Source organism: Urocitellus parryii, chromosome 1 (genome assembly GCF_045843805.1).
Source record: "Urocitellus parryii isolate mUroPar1 chromosome 1, mUroPar1.hap1, whole genome shotgun sequence".
NCBI lineage: Eukaryota > Metazoa > Chordata > Mammalia > Rodentia > Sciuridae > Urocitellus > Urocitellus parryii.
In genome coordinates this window covers 62,391,007-62,408,786 of record NC_135531.1, presented here as the reverse complement: position 1 = coordinate 62,408,786, position 17,780 = coordinate 62,391,007, and the positions used below count along the sequence as shown (strand labels likewise).

Sequence of the window (17,780 nt, the reverse complement as noted above, 5' to 3'; positions counted from 1 at the left end):
CCCAGCAGTTTCGCCACTCAAACAAATTTCTATGACTAATCTTGGAACACACATTCTACTTATTCTTAGATGATCCCCTTAACTTCTTTGCCTAACAAAAACCAGTATCTGCCTAACAGAACAGTATTACCCTAGACAGTTCTTTTATGCAGACCTTACTTAAGCAATTTCAAATAAATCAATACCTTTTCAACTCAAACACTAAAGGATAAGGGCAGACTACTCTTCAAATCAGTAAAACCCAATAATTGTCCTAATTTCTGAGGCCCATTGCAGCCGCTTAGTCATTGCTGAGGCCCTCCCACCGATGCCCCTGCTATCTCCTTCCTTGCAGCTTCCTTTCCTTACCCTGAGGAGTTCTGCAAAATAAGTCTTCAAGATGTGAGCTGCTGCTAATTTTGCTTAGGTTCACAGGATACAGATAGAGACACAAATAGAGGAAGTAGAAAAAACAAAACCATATGGGAAAGAGAAGTCAATCAAATAACATGTAGCTATTAGCAACTCCTTGGCTTTTTATAGCCAACATCCTGAAAAACCTAACACCTACAGGTGAGTAGTCCCTGAAGTGCCCATGTTTGGGAAAACACCTATAATGTATTTACAGGGGAAGCAAGCCCATTAGGGCAGTGACAAGCAAAGCATGAACTAGAGATGTTAGAGCTTAAGAATGGACAGCCTAGGGACTGATCAGAAGCAATGGGGAGGGAGGAGGAAGTCCAGGATGACCATCAGGTGTTTCGAGTAAGCTTTAGGTGGAAAGTGGCACAGTTGCTGGGATGAAGGATCCAGAAGGAGCCGGGAGAGTGGAGCAGTGGGAGGTTCCCTGCAGGCTGCCCCTGGTGTGTGAGTGCGGGACAGACTGAAGAGAAGACCCACTCAGGGACAGGGATTTGGGATTCATCATCCCCATGGAGAAATGATAGTGTGTTTTGGTTATTATGCACTTTCTGTCTGCAAATGTTATGGTAATCACTTGGTAATAATTCATTTATTCATCAAACCCTAAAAGGTAGAAAAATCCTTATTTTACAGATAAGTAACTGTCACATAACTGACATTAGTTAAGTCACTTTCCCTAAATCAGAAAACTAGTAAGTAGCAAAGCCAAAGCTCAAACACAGGTTTAATATCAGGCTGCCAAGTTACATTTCTTCTACCCAGAATGAGCAAGACAAACTGCCAATACACACTCTGTGGGAAAACCAATACCTCAGTGTGGCAAACAGACTAACTGTCCTTACCCTCAGAGCATAACCTTGTAAGTTCTCATACTTTTGAAGATAACACCATAGGTTTCAATTCATCAGTGATGATTCAGCTCAATCCTGACAACAGACACTAAAAGTAATCAACTACATGACTGGCAAACTTTTAAGTGATAGGCTTTCACAGTTTATATTATTATTTTTTTTTAGTATAAATAATCTCTCATCCAGGACTAGTACCTATATGATCACATAAGAACACATTTAACCTAATAATTAAGGATTTTTTTTAATCAAAGTTTCTCCAAACACAAAAAACATCAGAGGCCATTTAGTACACAAACACTAGAAGAGCAGGAACCAGGGAATCGCCTGCAGGCTAGAGGGCTAGCCTTTGGTCTGGAAACTTGCAACAACATGCTATAATTTTTTCCCTAAAGAATGGGCACAGAGCCAGGTATGGTAATGCACACCTATAATCCCAGCAGCTCAGGAGGCTGAGGCAGGAGGATAGTGAGTTCAAAGCTAGCTTCATCAAAAAGTGAGGCATTAAGCAACTCAGCGAGACCCTGTCTCTAAATAAAATACAATAGGGCTGGGGATGTGGCTCAGTGGTTAAGAGCCCCTGAGTTCAATCCCTAGTACTCCCCCAGCCACCAAAAAAAAAAGAAAAAGAATGGGCATGGATTACTAGAAATGTGGGAAGATAGGAGGGAACACAAAGAACTGGAGAAAAGTGGTGCTGAGGAGCAGAAGCAGCCCCCATTTGGAAGGAGTCAGAGGGCCTAGGTGTTTCAGCTGCTGTTAACCTGGCCCTTCACCATAGTCACTCATTGAGTGACCTTGAAGTAATCTCCTAGTTCTCTGAGAAAACGGCCAATAATGGAAGTCACATCATAGATTTGGTGAGACTGTAATATATGCAAAGCATTTCGTGTAGTCTCTAATATATTGTAAGTCATCATTATTAGAAGAAAACTCGAAGAACCTTTTATCTGCCCAGACTAATATCATTTAGAGTTGCTTTAAGAAATTACATTTTGTGAAGGGTAACATAACTTGTTGCCAAAATCAATCTAAATTTACCTAGAGAGACTCAGTGGATTGGCTACCTGAGGCCACCATTTCTTTTTCCAGGATCCTGCAGGATCTGCTACTGGGGGTACAGGGCAAGCAATGCAGTTTTCTGTTCTGTTATAGTAAAGCACTCAATTAATTATCTTTACCTTTGAGCTTTCACCAAGTAGACATCTTTGTGAATGCAGGATACACAGAACCCAAACAAACAGGTAGCACTGGCTGAAACCACAGCATGGGAAATCAGAATGCTCAGAAAACAGACTTCCTGATTATTGGTCAAAACTTACTGGCCTGGTTGGGGTTGTAGCTCAGAGGTAGAGGGCTTGCCTGGCACGTGTAAGGCACCAGATCCAATGCACAGCACCACATTAAAAAATAAATAAATAAAATAAATGCATTGTGTCCATCTACAATTAAAAAAATTTTTAAAAAACTTAGTGGTATAAGAGACTTTTTGGAAGAGTAACATCCAATATCGGCTAGGTTGTAGAGAAAGAGGCCCTTTTGTGCAGAGCTGATGGAGGCAGAGCTGGATACAATTTTTCTAGAGAGCAATTTGACAATGCCCATCACAGGTGTTCAGAAAACACATAGTTGACACTGTGATCTTTGCTAAGAACAAAAGCCTGTGTCCCTAAAACTTAGCAACAATATATTCCTTTATAAATCACTTATAATTAAAAAAAAAACTTAGGATGTAAGAGAATAATAAGGTTTTATGATGGCTATATAGCTACTAAATGTTATGGAAATTACTCAGAAATATGAAAAGACTTTCATTATATATTTATATAGTAGCTGAAAAAAGGTAACAAACCATGTGTTTTTTATTAAGATCCTCTAGCTGGAAACAACAGGAAAACAACTCAAGAGATCAGGGAGGAAGGAGGTCAACAACATTAGGAGGATAATGGGATGAGAGGAAGATAAGCAATAGGGCTTCGTATCAGAAATGGAAAGCTATTAAGACCTCTCCCATGCCCCCCTCTATCTGCCTCACTCTCACGGCAGATCAGCACTCTTGGTGGATCCTTCTTAATGGAAGAATATGGCTCCCCATATGGTCCAGTTCTGAAACAGTGCAGACCAGACACATCTGCATTCAGAATAAAAGTTTGATGAGGGAGGCATGAGTGCTCCACAGCTTGATGACATTCAGTACCAATGCAGGCTTCAGGGGCCCAAAGAAAGGGGGCTGGCTGGTGAGGGCGAGGGAAACATCCCTGCAGGATCTGCTACTGGGGGTACAGGGCAAGCACATTTCTTAGTTTTAGAAAGAAAGTTGTCTTCCTAGAAAAATTAATAGAAAAGTATAAACCAGACTTCAATAGAAGTTTTATTCATCAGGGTAAAACTTAAGCAATTTTATCTTCTTTTGGTTTTCTATAATTTATATTGAAATAAATAGTAATTGATTAAATTTTAAAAGTTAGCTTTTATGACTGTCAGGTCATAATGATTATATAATATTAAGCAAAGGGAAAAACAAAATTTTTAAAAAACACCATATGCTCAGAAAAATAATGGGAGAATATACAATAGAATATTAGCAGTGGTGTCCTTATGTAATAGAAGGGCTCGATTTTCTCACTTTTTACCTTCTGCATTTTTCAATTGTTCTATAACAGGTATGCATTGCCTTCATGCTAGAAGAACATCTGAAACATGTGTATGCCCAGTGAGCCAAGTTTTTGTAATAAAAAACTAGAATAATATAGGGACCACTGTTCCTATATAACAGATAAACCACAGTGGGTTTTGGTGTTTTATCCCCAGCTCAACACCTGCAGATTGTTACAAATCTACAACAGTAATCCACTGCTAGCTACAGCCACACACACACACCTCTCTCTCTCTCTCTCTCTCTCTCTCTCTCTCTCTCTCTCTCTCTCTCCCTCACACACACACACACACACACACACACACACACACACACACACACACACACACCGGGAATTGAATCCAAGGATGTTGACCACTAAGCCACATCCCCAGCCCTTTTTAATTTTGAGTCAGGGTTTCGCTAGGTTGCTTACAACCTCACCAACTTGCTAAGGCTGGCTTTGAACACAAGCCGGGATTACAGGTGTGCATCATCACATTTGGCTCATCATTTATCTTGAGAGTCATTGGCCCACAAAACTAAAGAGTTGAGGAGTTTTTCCAAGACTACATCCAAATAAGTACTGAAAATAAATGACAAGTTCAAAAATAAAACTTGCATGCTGTGATTCCACAAAGAACTGTTTGAATGTAGAGAAGATAATATTCAGAGTAATCTTATAGAAATATACAATAGTAGCATCATATGAAAAATCACTAGGTAGAAGGAAATCAACTATTTTCTGTCCCTACTAGAGAACAGATTAAATAGGTTTAGTGTTAGGAGTGTTTTAACCATACCATCAGTCTTGTTGAGTGCAAAAAGCTCTGAGCTAAAAAATAAATTGGAATTTGAAGAAAAACAAAATTTAACACTTACTGCATTGCCACACGGTGGCTCCTATGTTCTCTTGCCACTGAACAGTCCTAATGACATTTTTACTGTCTTACCTAAACCACAAAGTTAAATTATAAATGAAAATCCATAGAAAATGTGGGGAAACTAGAGAACAGTCTTTTCCTATTTTCCCAGAATCTTTGAATTAGATAAATTAGAGCTATGTATACATACAGGGTAGACAGGGGCAATGCCTGGCTCAAAAAGTATCTGTAGACTTCTTTCTAGCTCTCTGTATACTGTGACAAAGCCTTAAAATAAGGTTTAAAAACACCTACCAATAAAACAAGTAAAATATGCCCTAAAATTTTAATGGTACTACTTCATTTTTCATAATACTCGACCACTGGAATATAGCTTTGGAATTTAATAACAAAATATTTTAAACAAATATTTAATGTTTTCTATATTTATGCTACTATGCTCTAAATGAATATATTTATACTATGGCACTTGAAAACGTCTATCAAAGTGGGGTCTTTGCTATTTTGACCATCCTCAATTAATCATTCTTATTTTTACCTCTGAAGAGCTTAATCACATTGACTCAAATTCCTCTGAACTGTTTTTTTTGTTGTTGTTGTTGTTATTGTTGTTTTGTTTTGTTTTTTTTGTTTTTTTTTGTTTTGTTTTGTTTTGTTTTGGTACTGGGGACTGAACCCAGAGGTGCTTAACCACTGAGCCACATCCTCACCAGCCTTTTTTTTTTTTTTTTTTTTTTAATTTGAGTCAGAGTCTCACCAAGTGTCTTACGGCCTTGCTAAGTTGCTGAAGCTGGCCTTGAGCTTGTGGTCCTCCTGCCTCAGCCTCCTGAGTCTTTGGAATTACAGCCATGCACCACCATACCCATTTTTCATAAGGAAAAAAATGGAAGGAGATATAGTGAAATGGCTTATGATACCCATGGTAATACTAAGGGTAAAATGTCCAAAATATAATCAATTCTTTAGATAAACTCACATTATACATAGCTTTGAACAAAAAAGATAAAAGAATTAGATGTTGATGTCAATGTTTTCAGAAAAAGATACAGCAATGAATATAAAAGCATTATTATGTTATTACAGATGATTTATAAAAACAACTAGCCTAACAATATAAATCTCCTTAAAATGCAAACACTATATTATCTCAACATGAATTACAGAATAAGATGTTTTTCTAGTAAATTGTGAAAATTGAAATTCATTTTTAGATAACACTCAGAAAATAAAAAATACTGTTCCTATTTTAATTCAGCATGTATTTCTCAAAATCAGATACACCATGAACATGATGAGTTTAGATTATACTTTTACATCTTCTTTAGCTAACCAAGTGAAAAACCCAATACACACATAGGTACTTTGATCAGTACACAAAATAGCAATAGGTAAGCAGTTTAGAAAACAGAACACAATTAAAGCAATATAATAATGGTACAGAGGCACCCATTTAACCCCAAAAGAAATATGTGGGCCACAAAATACTGTTCCATCTAACCTCTAGATAGTCTGTATATTTTGACCTTATAGTAGTCAAAATATTTAGTATTAAAGTAAAGCTCAGGTTCTACTACCTGTAAAGGTCTAATATAGGGCTTGGTTTGTGGCTTGATGATAGAACACTTGCCTAGCATTTGTGAGGCACTGGGTTTGATTCTCAGCACCACATTTAATAAATGAAGGTCCATTGACAACTAAAAAAAAAAAAAAAAGACCTAATGCAGCAGGAAAAAAAATGCCATTTTATGCTACTAATGATTTTTAACTAAATCTTTTATATTATGTGTTTAGCACATGAAAAATTATATACAGATTTTTTAAAATCAAAAGGGAAATTTCTACATACATTAAATCTATCATTTCTGTCTTTGCACTGCTAATATAGTGTTTAAATTATGCAAACAAACATCCAGTAAACAGTATTTTATTTTATGACACTCTGTGTTAATACAATAAATATACAAAACTTCCAAACCACTGAAAACATGCAACATCAGAGGGACAGATGAAAGGCATTTATACAGAACCAGGACAGTCACCATGATGGCAGCGCAGTAGTACTACCGACAAAATATACACACACCCTAGACAAAGAGTCCAAGTTCTAAATTACAAGTCGTTGAGCAATGATTTTCCAGTGTTCAAACTGTAGTTTTAAATAAAACAGCCATGATATAATATTGCAAACTGAAAAATGGCCTGGTGCCTACTATGCGAAGACCATTTTAGGACTGGGATACTGGGCCATTTTTAGCTTTAAATATAAAACACTAATAAGTGTCAATTTTTTTGCTGAGTGAAAATGTAATTATTTACTGGTTATTAAGAGAATAGTGAATATAAGAATTTAAAGCTGTTTCATATCTGATCAAACTGTAGGCACTGTCATCATCTCAATGCAGTATTTTTCAAACCATGATTTCTCTCTCAAACTTGTATTAACCCCCAAAATGGTTTTAAAATGGGATTTCCTCCATTTATTCATGAGAAGATATTGTGGGTTGGAATTATTCTTTGGGGATTTCTACATAAGAGAAACAATCCAATTCTGAAGGGAAACATAATAGTATTTTCCAAAATCATCTGACATCTTTTATTTGTAGTTCAGAGAAAAACAAAAATGGACTTGGGATATAAGTCAATGGTGGCTCTAAGTGCTCTTATACTCTGTGGTTAGTATTTTGAACGTCTGTAAAATCCACCCTCAATAAAGCACACTGATGAAACAGATTTTCATTAAGATTATAGGCTCTAAAAAAATAGAAGTGCTGAGTTGGTTGAAAATGTAGATGAAGATTATCATTGATCAGAAATACTTATAAAAACAGCTTTAAATTCATATTCTGAATCACATTTTCTTCAGAATAGAAGAAATATCTTCCAACTATATTATTACTCAATAAAGTATCAAATAAATCAAATGTAAACACCATCTGGATGTATCTGCATTACCTAGTATCACACAGAGCTTCTTCATAAATAGGAAGAACTTGGCATCCCACCCCCGGCAGGAAATTATTTTAATTCCAGATTTAGGAAGAGAATAAAAGTGACTTAACCATTTATGTTTTAAAAAAGGGGGATTTGCTGTCTCAAATAATAGAGTCCCATAGACCATCCTTACTTAAAATCAAGTTGAATAAATCACTACCTTTCATTCTAGAATCTAAAATTAGCTGAAGACTTTCAAAACACAGTAGTATCACTTACAAATGCTTTTAATTCATTTAATCTGTACTAAAAACAACTTAAAGTTTGAACCCATGTATACCATAAGAATGAAGTTTTATGCTGTATAGTAACAATTTAAACGTGATTATGTTCACAATTAATGCATTTAACTGTATTTGTATTTATTTGTTTGGTGCAATGTTTTGTTTTTCCTATTGCTGAATTTTAAATGTATTCAGTCTGTCTCAAAAACTGAAGACTTAGGTGACTTAGGGATTCAAGTATATTAGAAATGCTAGGGTCTTTTTATTTTTAATGCCACTAGAAATGAGAGAATAAAAGAAAAGTCCCTTAAATACTGTATGTTCTTTATAGACAAGAGTTAGGCTAGCTTTTAATACCTCTGTCAAAAATCACACACACACACACAAACACACACTCCAAAATAAGCTGCCAAACACAATCTCAGTCCAATTAAAAAGAGTAGCCACAAGAATGTATTGAAGTCTCCATACAATAAAATTTTACTGTATGAATACTGAAAATTAAAAGATAAAATAAAAGGAATTATTGTCACTACATTCCATTGCATTAACTACCTTCTTTTTGGATAATGCACTGCATATTATATTAAAATCTCATATTGTACCCCAATAAATTTTTATTTAAAAGAAACTATTACAGAAAATCATTTCTATGATTCCATAAACAACCTTTGCTTCTACAACTATAAGCAGTACAGAACCCAAAATACTAAGTCTTTTAATTTAAGAAACATAGTACCCATGCAAGATAAGAGACTGTTATCAAAATATCAACTACTCTCAAAAAATAAAATAAAACGAAGATAAAATATACATTATCTACCAAAGCACACAGGCTCTTCACTGGTAACTGAAACTAGTAACAAGCGAGCCAATTTAAAAATCCATAAGTCTCTGCTGGCCTACTTCTTTCAATATAAATAGGGGAAAAAGAACAAAACACTGCTTTACTATTCCGATGTGTAATCCTTATCTCTAAAGATTCTTGAAAGAACTACAATTAGTGCTAAGTGCTTTTTTCATCGTAAGTAACATATTAATTTCAGTGTGTCACCACTGAAATAATTTGCTGAACATCATCCCCCAAAAAATATGGAGAATATTTATTTAGCGTGTAATATTTTTTTTCTGCAAGGGGCATTGAAATATTAAGAAACTATTAGGTCAAGTAATAAGACAAGGACATTTTTCTGATTTTAGCCCATGCACGTGTGAATGGGAAATATCCATGCTGTGTGTATTGTGTGTTTCCAACATAAAAATATTTGTAAATACAGTAACTGGAGAGAAAAGTACAGTCAAAAGGTAACAGTGTATTGTGGGAAGGTTCTCTAGATTTGGTTACCCTTGAAGGCATTCTGCGCTGCGCTCGTTGCTGCAGTGGAAGCTGCATTTGCAGCTGCGGTCTGGACAGTTTTGTTGGACATCACGCCTGTTGCAAACTCTTGCTGGGCCTTCTCAAAACTAGCACCTGTTGTGCGATACAGTCCATGTACCTACGGAGGCACAAGAAAGTGGAGAAGATGAGCAGCAATCTACACATTCACTTCCAGCAGCTTGAAATTAATCTCAATGTTATTCAGAGATACAAGGACTAGATTCCAGTCAGGATTCCTATGGTCAGGAACAATAGCCCTGCCGGCACAAATATTGAAATATTTTCCAAATACAGGTTTTTTATTTTCTTCCCCAAGCAGAAGACATAATTATGGTAACTAGAACCAAAAATAATTTAAAGAACAATTTCTGGACCAACTACAAATCTATGTTTTCTTTTGTACTTAGTTCATTAAGATATGAACGACATTAGAACAGAATGATTTAAACATAACAAAAGAGACAACCTGACTTTAATTTATGGCCCCAGACAATTTGAAGAGAACAATACCATATCTATTTCTAATTTGGTCACATACACAGCACGATTATAATCTAGTGATACCATTTGATCATTTAGCAAAGAAAGCACTATGAACATACTGTTGCTGTCCACTATATCATTTAATATTTTGGGTATAATAAGTCCTAAAGGATTTATGAAGAAATGCTGTGGGGAATTGTCTCTCCATACTGATCCGATACTAAAATCTTGAAGTTTATTTTCATGAGCAGGGTTCAAAACTTTTCTATCATAATACATTTTAAGCTGCATAATCAAATTATGAAGCCCATCAGTACATATCATGAGCCACTTAACACAAATTTTAAAAAGAAACTAATAATATAAATTAAAACAAGCATTCATTACATGACTAAAAACTTTGGGGGTGGGCAATAAGTGAACCAGCAATTAAATTGCACTGTGATTAGAACTAAATTAGAAGGCTCCCCCAAATGCAGTCAATGCATGTTTTAGGGAAGGGCTAAGTACACCCAAGTGGATGTGGAATAAGAAAAAGTAGAATAGGTCACAGCTCATGTCAAGACACTTATTCTACAAGTGTCTACTGAATGTCTACTTTTGGTCTACTACAGCAGGCAGGTGAAGATTTGGTTTGGAGCTCAGGAGAGGAACAGGCTGAAGACGTGAACTTGGAAACCACTGATATATATTATCAACTAAAGATCTGTGTTCTCTCTCTCTGAATTCTTATGCTGAAACCCCAGTCCCCAATATGATGGTGGTGGAAGGTAGGCACTTGGGTGAAGCCCTCACAATGGGATTAGTGCTCTATAAGAGAGAGCTCTCCAGTCTCTCTTACCACATCAGGACACAGAGGATGGCAATTTATAAATCAGGAAGCAGGCCTCAACCTGATACTGAATTTTCTCTAATGTGCCTTGATGTTATATTTCCCAGCCTCCAGAATTGTGAGGAAAAAAAAAAATTAATGTTCTTCAAGTCACCCAATCTATGATATTTTTGTTAGAGTAGCACAAAGGAACTAAGGTACCATATACATGGTAGCTGAAATCTTGGCCTGGATGAAACTGTGTTTAAAGAACATAAAGTAGAAAGAAAAGAAAGTCAGATACAGAAACCTATTAAGGTACTAGTATTTGAAAGGCATCTAAAGAAAGGAGGAATGATTAGAAGAGAAATGGCAATAACAGCCAGGTTCTTCTTACTAATGCCAAGGGAAGAAACTGTGTTCAAGAATGAAATCCTGGGTAAAAGATAAAAATACAAAGACAGCTAGGTGGTGGTGCATGCCTGTAATCCCAGAGACTCAAGAGGCTCAGGCAGGAGGATCACAAGTTCAAAGTCAGACTCAGCAACTTAGTGAGGCCCTAAGCAACTTAGCAAGACCATGGCTCAAAAAATATTAAGGGCTAGGGTTGTGACTCAATGATAAAATGGCTCTGGATCCCCAGTACAAAAACACAAAAGCAAAAACAAAGACACAGACAGCTCCAAGTACTTCTGATGTATTGGTGAAAGTGAATGCCATATTACTATGACTGAAGTATAAAATGGTCAGGGAGAGAAAGAGCACCAACAAATACACACACTGGTAAACCCTCCAATTCTTTTCCCCTAGTACTTTAGCACTACCATAAGTTTAGAAGTCATTATTTTTATTCCCTTTTCAAACCAAGTTTTCCACGGAAAATTAAAGATACAAACAAATTACTACTCCTATGTGGGAGAAAAGTAGGTCACAGTGAGTACAAATGATTGGATCCTGGAAAATAAGTGTATTAAAGAAATTTAATAAACCTTCTTTACACACTAAACCCAGTCACAGTGTAATGCAAGTACAAGTCCACTCGCCAGTCTTATCCCCTCTTCCCACAAGTCTGTGGGCATGTAACAAATAAATGTGACTTCAAACTTGTTTTACTATTATTTTCTTTCTCAAACTTGTATTAAACTGATCAGCTGGTGTATGTGTTCATGGCACCAGAGTTTAATTACTTAAAATGTAACCCAGAGTCTGGCAGAGCAGAGAGGTAAGGAGCAGCACATGCTTCCAACAGTCTATATCCATATAGACCCAGAGAGCCACCTAGAGGGAAAAGGCCACATACATATTCTGTGTATAATGCTCAAATGGCTATAAATCCATTAAAGGGTAACTTCTTTATTCCAGAGCCCCATGAAAGATAATAGGCCAATCATGATGATCAACATTTCAAAAGGCTTATTGTCCTGCTGTTTCAGCTGTATATATAGCAATGATTCACATTTCTTAGGAAATCAGGGACAAAACCTTAACACATAGGACTATAATATTTATTTTATTTCATTTCATTTTATTTTTTGGTACTGGGGATTGAATCCAGGAATTCTCTATCTCTAAGCTATGCCCCAGCCCTTTTTAGTTTTTATTTTGAGGCAGGGTCTTTCTAAGTTGCCCAGGCAGGCCTAGAACTTGTATCCCTCTTCTCAGTCTCCTGAGTCGCTGGGATTACAGGTGTGCCTCACCATGCCTAGCTAAAGAACTATGATTTTTAAAAAAAGTAGCTGGGCACAGTGGTACACACCTATAATCCCAGCAATTTAGGAGGCTGAGCAGAAAGATCACAAGTTTGAGTCCAGTCTTGGTAACATAGACTCTGTCTCAAAAAATAAAAAGAATGAGGATGTAGCTCAGTGTTAAAGTGCCTCTGGGTTCAAGCCCAATACCAAAAAATAAAATAAACAACTTAAATACTTGCAATCTTTCCTATTTATGAGAAATGCATTGACCTTAATATTTAGTTCTGTAAGTATCACAGGAAGGGCAATAGATTTGGTATCTACTAATTCTAATTTCCAGCTGACTGATCAACATTTGAAACTTCACCTTTACATCCCATAGAACAAGAATATGTATTGTCCTATCTGCTCCTCAGAGTTTACCTATGGATCAAATCAGAATATATACCAATAAGTTAAATAATATAAATTAATTTTAAAGTGTCTGCAGAAGCGTCACAGCCAGGTGGAGATGCACCTGTTTCTGTTCATGTGCCTGCGCGCTCACTGTGGCTGTGTATGGCAACAAAAAGCTGTAAACCACAGAAAGTGAAGAACCATGGCACTTTATATGGAATAATCCAAACACATGTCTCCAATATGGCAGGTAGAATACCTTTTCAAGAAATGACATTTTGCCAAGTAATCCCAGCATCTCAGGAGGATCGCAAGTTCAAAGCCAGCCTCAGACAACTTAGCGATGCCCCTAAGCAACTCAACTCAACCCTAAGACCCCGTCTCCTAATAAAATACAAAAAAGGGGCTGGGGGATATGGCTCATGATTGAGTACCCCCAGTTCAATCCTTAGTACCAAAAAAAAAGAGAGAGAGAGAGAAAGAAAATCACATTTCTATTAATATAAGACCCCTGTCATATCAAAGTTATTTTAACTTTTATAAAAGCTAGTAAAATAAAAATGAGTTTTGAAATTATTTTTTCACATTCTTGTTTTGAGTTTTTAAAAAACATATGAATCTCTAAGTATACATTTTTCTAATTAAACATTTCCTAGAAACCCAGTATGAACTCTCCTGCCCATAGGCAGGGTCAGATATTCTTTTCATAACCCAGTTTCATGCAGTTGAAACCCACTCCTCCTTTGACATCTCAGGACTGCTGCTCTGTCCTTGGCTGTGCCTGCACTAGCTATTCTCTCCCTTCTGCAAGCACCTCTAGCACTTTGTACAGCTTAGGGCATGTACACTGTTCTTCTGCAGGGTTCATCTACTTGTCTTATACCCACATATGCTTTTAGTTATCTGAGGGCAAAGGGCTATTTTTTACTTGTTGTTACACCCCCTTATAAGACATAGCATAGTAACTTGCAGTAGAAGTCACTGAATAATAATTTGTCTGTCTGGAATTAAATGGTCCAACATTGACCTCATTATTAAAAATAAAAGTTACCAAATAAGTAAGTGCAATATGGCTCTAACAGACTACCTGTGTTACAAGGTAAAATGGTTAGTTTGCAGTTACCTCAGAGGCTAATTGTTCTAGAAGCAAACATACTATTTCATACCTACTAGGAAAAGTAGAAAATAACAAGTGCTGGCAGGGATGTAGAACTGATGATTGGAATGTAAAATGATATAGGCACTGCAGAAAAGAGTTTGGAAGTTTTTCAAACAGCTAAACAGAAAATTACCATGTAACAATTATGACCATGTAACAATTCCACTTCTAGGTATATACACAAAAGAAGTGAAAGCAAGGACTCAAACAGTTCCTTCTAGACCAATCTTCACAAGCAGTATTATTCACAGAAAAAAGTGGGAAAAAACAAGTGTCTGGGCTGGGATGCGGCTCAGTGATAGAGCACTTGAATAGCATTGGAAAGGCCCTGGGTTTGATCCCCAGCACCCCCCACACACACACACACAAGTGTCCCACACATGAATTAAATAATATAGTGTATATACATATAGTGGAATAATGTTCAGTATACAACTATTCAATGCTACAACATGGATTAACCTTGAAAAAATTATACTATGAAATAAGCCAAGTACAAAAAGAAAATATTATATGATTCATTTATATGAAATATCTAGAACAGGTAATTCACAGAGGCAGGAAATATGTTAGAGATTGTGATGGGCTGAAGTAGGGAGGATAAAGTAATTGCTTAATGATTTCAGTTTCTGTTTAGGGTAATGAAAAATATTTGCAAACAGACAGTGGTAATGGTTGTAAAACCCTTGAATTGCCATTGATTTGTATCTTAAAATGATTCAAATGGCAATTTTTAAATTTTGTTTTAGATATACATTAGAATATGGTCACAGAGCATTTTCTTATGTAAAACACCAATTTTAATGAGTCTTTATTGTCATTATTCTGGATCATATGCCTAATTCCATACTCCTACACATATTAAAAGAATATCTGCTGAATAATTTAAGTAAATGAAAAAGAACAAATTTAAAGCACCTAAAAAAATTTCATTATTAGAGAAGAAAATAATATTTACCTAAAATTCTTTGAAGATGCAAAAAATCATTAATAACCTTTATTAATGTGAACATGAAAATTCATAAATAAGTTTTCAAATTTCATGGAAAAGAAAATCAAAGTCATGTTCCAAAAGAATACAAATTATTTAGTATGTATTAATCACTCCTATATTAAGTAATTCTAACTCTTTTACCAGTTATAAGAAGAGAAAAATTTTAGGATTCCCCTAATAATTTCCTGTGAAGCATTTATTTATTGTTGGTGGACCCATTTATGGTATCTTCTCCTTTGGCCCCAAACCATTATCCAATTCTTTCTAATAGTTTACTACAGAAATCAGTCCTTTAAAAAAAAGATAATTAAGAAATAATCTGAGAGAAAACAGAAGAAATCTATTTGTGTAAAATGAGGGTTGAATTGTTTCCTTATCTATGAAGATGTTCAAGAGGCATATATTGTTTTGTACTTAAAACTTGGATTATAAAATGACACTATGGAAGAAATACAGACATTTGGGGTACTCTATATAATAATGATAACCTATTCCAATTATGCAAAACTTAGTAACAAGAAAATTCTCAGTATTGCTTTTCTTTCCATTAAAACAAACATATACCACAGAGCCACAATTGGCTGGAGCTGGAAAGAGAAACAGCCTTATAAAACCCAAGAATTCTAGAACCAAAATACTGTGCACAGGTAACTTTTCAAGGGCATTAACTGTTTATGAAGAATATGACCCCTAGTGGTTATAAACTATGCTACATACCCCCAAAAGATTTTTTGTGTGTGTTATTAAATAGCCAATTTTGAGCAATTATGGAAGAAAAAAAGAAGAAATCAGTTGTTTTTCTTGGATCTCAATTTCTATCATTGTAAGAGAAATGTCTGACATTAAAATACTAAAGCCACCTCAGATTATACTTTAACTTATATTATTCCCATTTCTTCTTCTTCATAAATGATACAGAAAAGCACTTCATCTAAACTCCTTGTTTCACAGGTAAAGAATATGAGATCCTAGCTGGATGTGGTGATGCACGCCTGAAATCCCAGTGACTGGGCAGGAGGATCGTGATTCAAAGCCAGCTTCAGCAATGGTGAGGCACTAAGCAACTCAGTGAGACTCTGTCTCTAATTAAAATACAAAATAGGGCTGGGGATATGGTTCAGTGGTCAAGTGCCCCTGAGTTCAATCCCTGGTGTCCCCTGGTCCCCCCTACTCCCCCAGGTTAGCTTAAAAGATTTGGACAGCACCAACAGACAGTACACATATAAAATGAGGTAGCTGATAACTTCTTTAACTATGAGGTTAAAAAAAAATCAACCAAAATATCAGAGTGTGTAACATAATTCCAAGATCAATTCTTTTATTTGAGAAACAGTAATATTTTTGAATGCCTGGCATATGAATATGAGCACAGCTCTACAACTATTTCTTTCATGGGTTGGGTCCTGAAAAATGGAGTACGTGGAAAATGGGGGAGAAGGGAATTCCAGGATGGAGTTTGGAGCACTGCACTTAGTAGTCCATTACACAGCAGCCGAGGATGAACACTTCCACCATGCTGACTCTCCAGAGCAGCTGTTCTACCTATTCCCCCCCCCACACACACTACTGCTAGTTAAAATTCTCTCCACACTTCCCAGAGCAGACTCATGGTAGGCATCTTCCACCCTTGGCCCTCTTCTCACTCCATGCGCTTTCCAGGCTTCACTTACTTTAGGAAGTTGATACTTCCCAGTCTAGAAATCCAGCCCATGTGCTCCTTACTTGTATATCCAAAAGCCTACCAAATAGTTAGACTTTAATGTCCCACTAGTATTTTACACTCCCCATATAAAAGGTTGAAACCACTTGATCTCCAAACCTGCTCTTCTTATACCCTCCCTTCCTGAAAGGCCCAGTATCTAAAAACTTGGAGGGCATCCTTTATCCACTACTTACAAGCCCTAGCTGAATTAATAATCATTACCTGCTCACTTTCCTACTGACTATATTTAGTTCAGGTCAACATCATTACTAACTAGCTGCCTAGCCCATCTCCCAGCCTTGGTTTTTCCAAGTACTAGAACCCTGCTCCCCAAATCCCAAATCTATTTCAGAATAATCCTTCTAAAACTCAAATCAGATCAACTCAGTTACTCTCCTCCTCAAGACTCTTCTATGGCTCACCACCTCTTTATGGAGACAATTCAAACTTCTTAACAAGGTTTCCTAGTCAATAAGACTCTGCAGGACAGAACTGCACTTACATGTTCACTCTCAACTCCCCACCCTCAACCACCAACACCCCACATTTTTCTTTGCCCCAATCTACACACCAACTTCCTTTTCCATCCATTCTGAGCTATTTGTAAATTCCTAAATTTGTCATGTTACATCCTGTGACTAAATATGAACTGATATGCTCACTGTCTGGAACCTACTTACTCTCTTATCCTTATTCCTTTATTTAGATAATTACAATAATGGAGAGATATCATTTTAACTCAGCTGAGACAATACTTCAACAGACTGCATAGCTGGGTACAGTGGCACATGCCCTGTAATCAGGAGGCTGAGGTAGGAGGATGGCTTGGGCCCAGGAGTTCAAGGCCAGCCTGGGCAGTACTATGAGATTTCATTTTAAAAAACAGCAAAAAAAAAAAAAATGGACTTAATTACTTAGGAAGACCTCCAAAACTTGGCTAGGTGCTCCTCTGCTCCCTTTCCTATGCGACAGCCATTAAGTCACGGGATGGTGGTGCCCATTCATTCGTTTCTCTTCCCAGACTCACCTAACCAGCCCTCACAATTAAGGAAGCTAATTACTTGCAAACACAAGAAAATCCTAAACCAGAACCTGAATATCAAAGGGTAAAACGTGAGTCAAGAAGATCAAAAAGGAAAACTAATTGTAATTGTGCCACATAACTTGCATTTATTGTTT

The 17,780-nt window shown here is 36.4% G+C and overlaps 1 protein-coding gene across 2 annotated transcripts in view; it reads right to left on the bottom strand.

The window, feature by feature from the left end:
• Positions 1 to 6,630: 6,630 nt before the first annotated feature.
• The window catches only part of Scamp1 (secretory carrier membrane protein 1), a 97,282-nt gene continuing 86,132 nt past the window's right edge, over positions 6,631 to 17,780 (bottom strand). For both annotated transcript variants that reach the window (XM_026393249.2, XM_026393250.2), the window contains one exon: positions 6,631 to 9,483. In XM_026393249.2, coding sequence (XP_026249034.2) covers positions 9,319 to 9,483 — 165 coding nt within the window. In that variant the 3' untranslated portion in view covers positions 6,631 to 9,318. The remainder of the gene's footprint in view (positions 9,484 to 17,780) is intronic.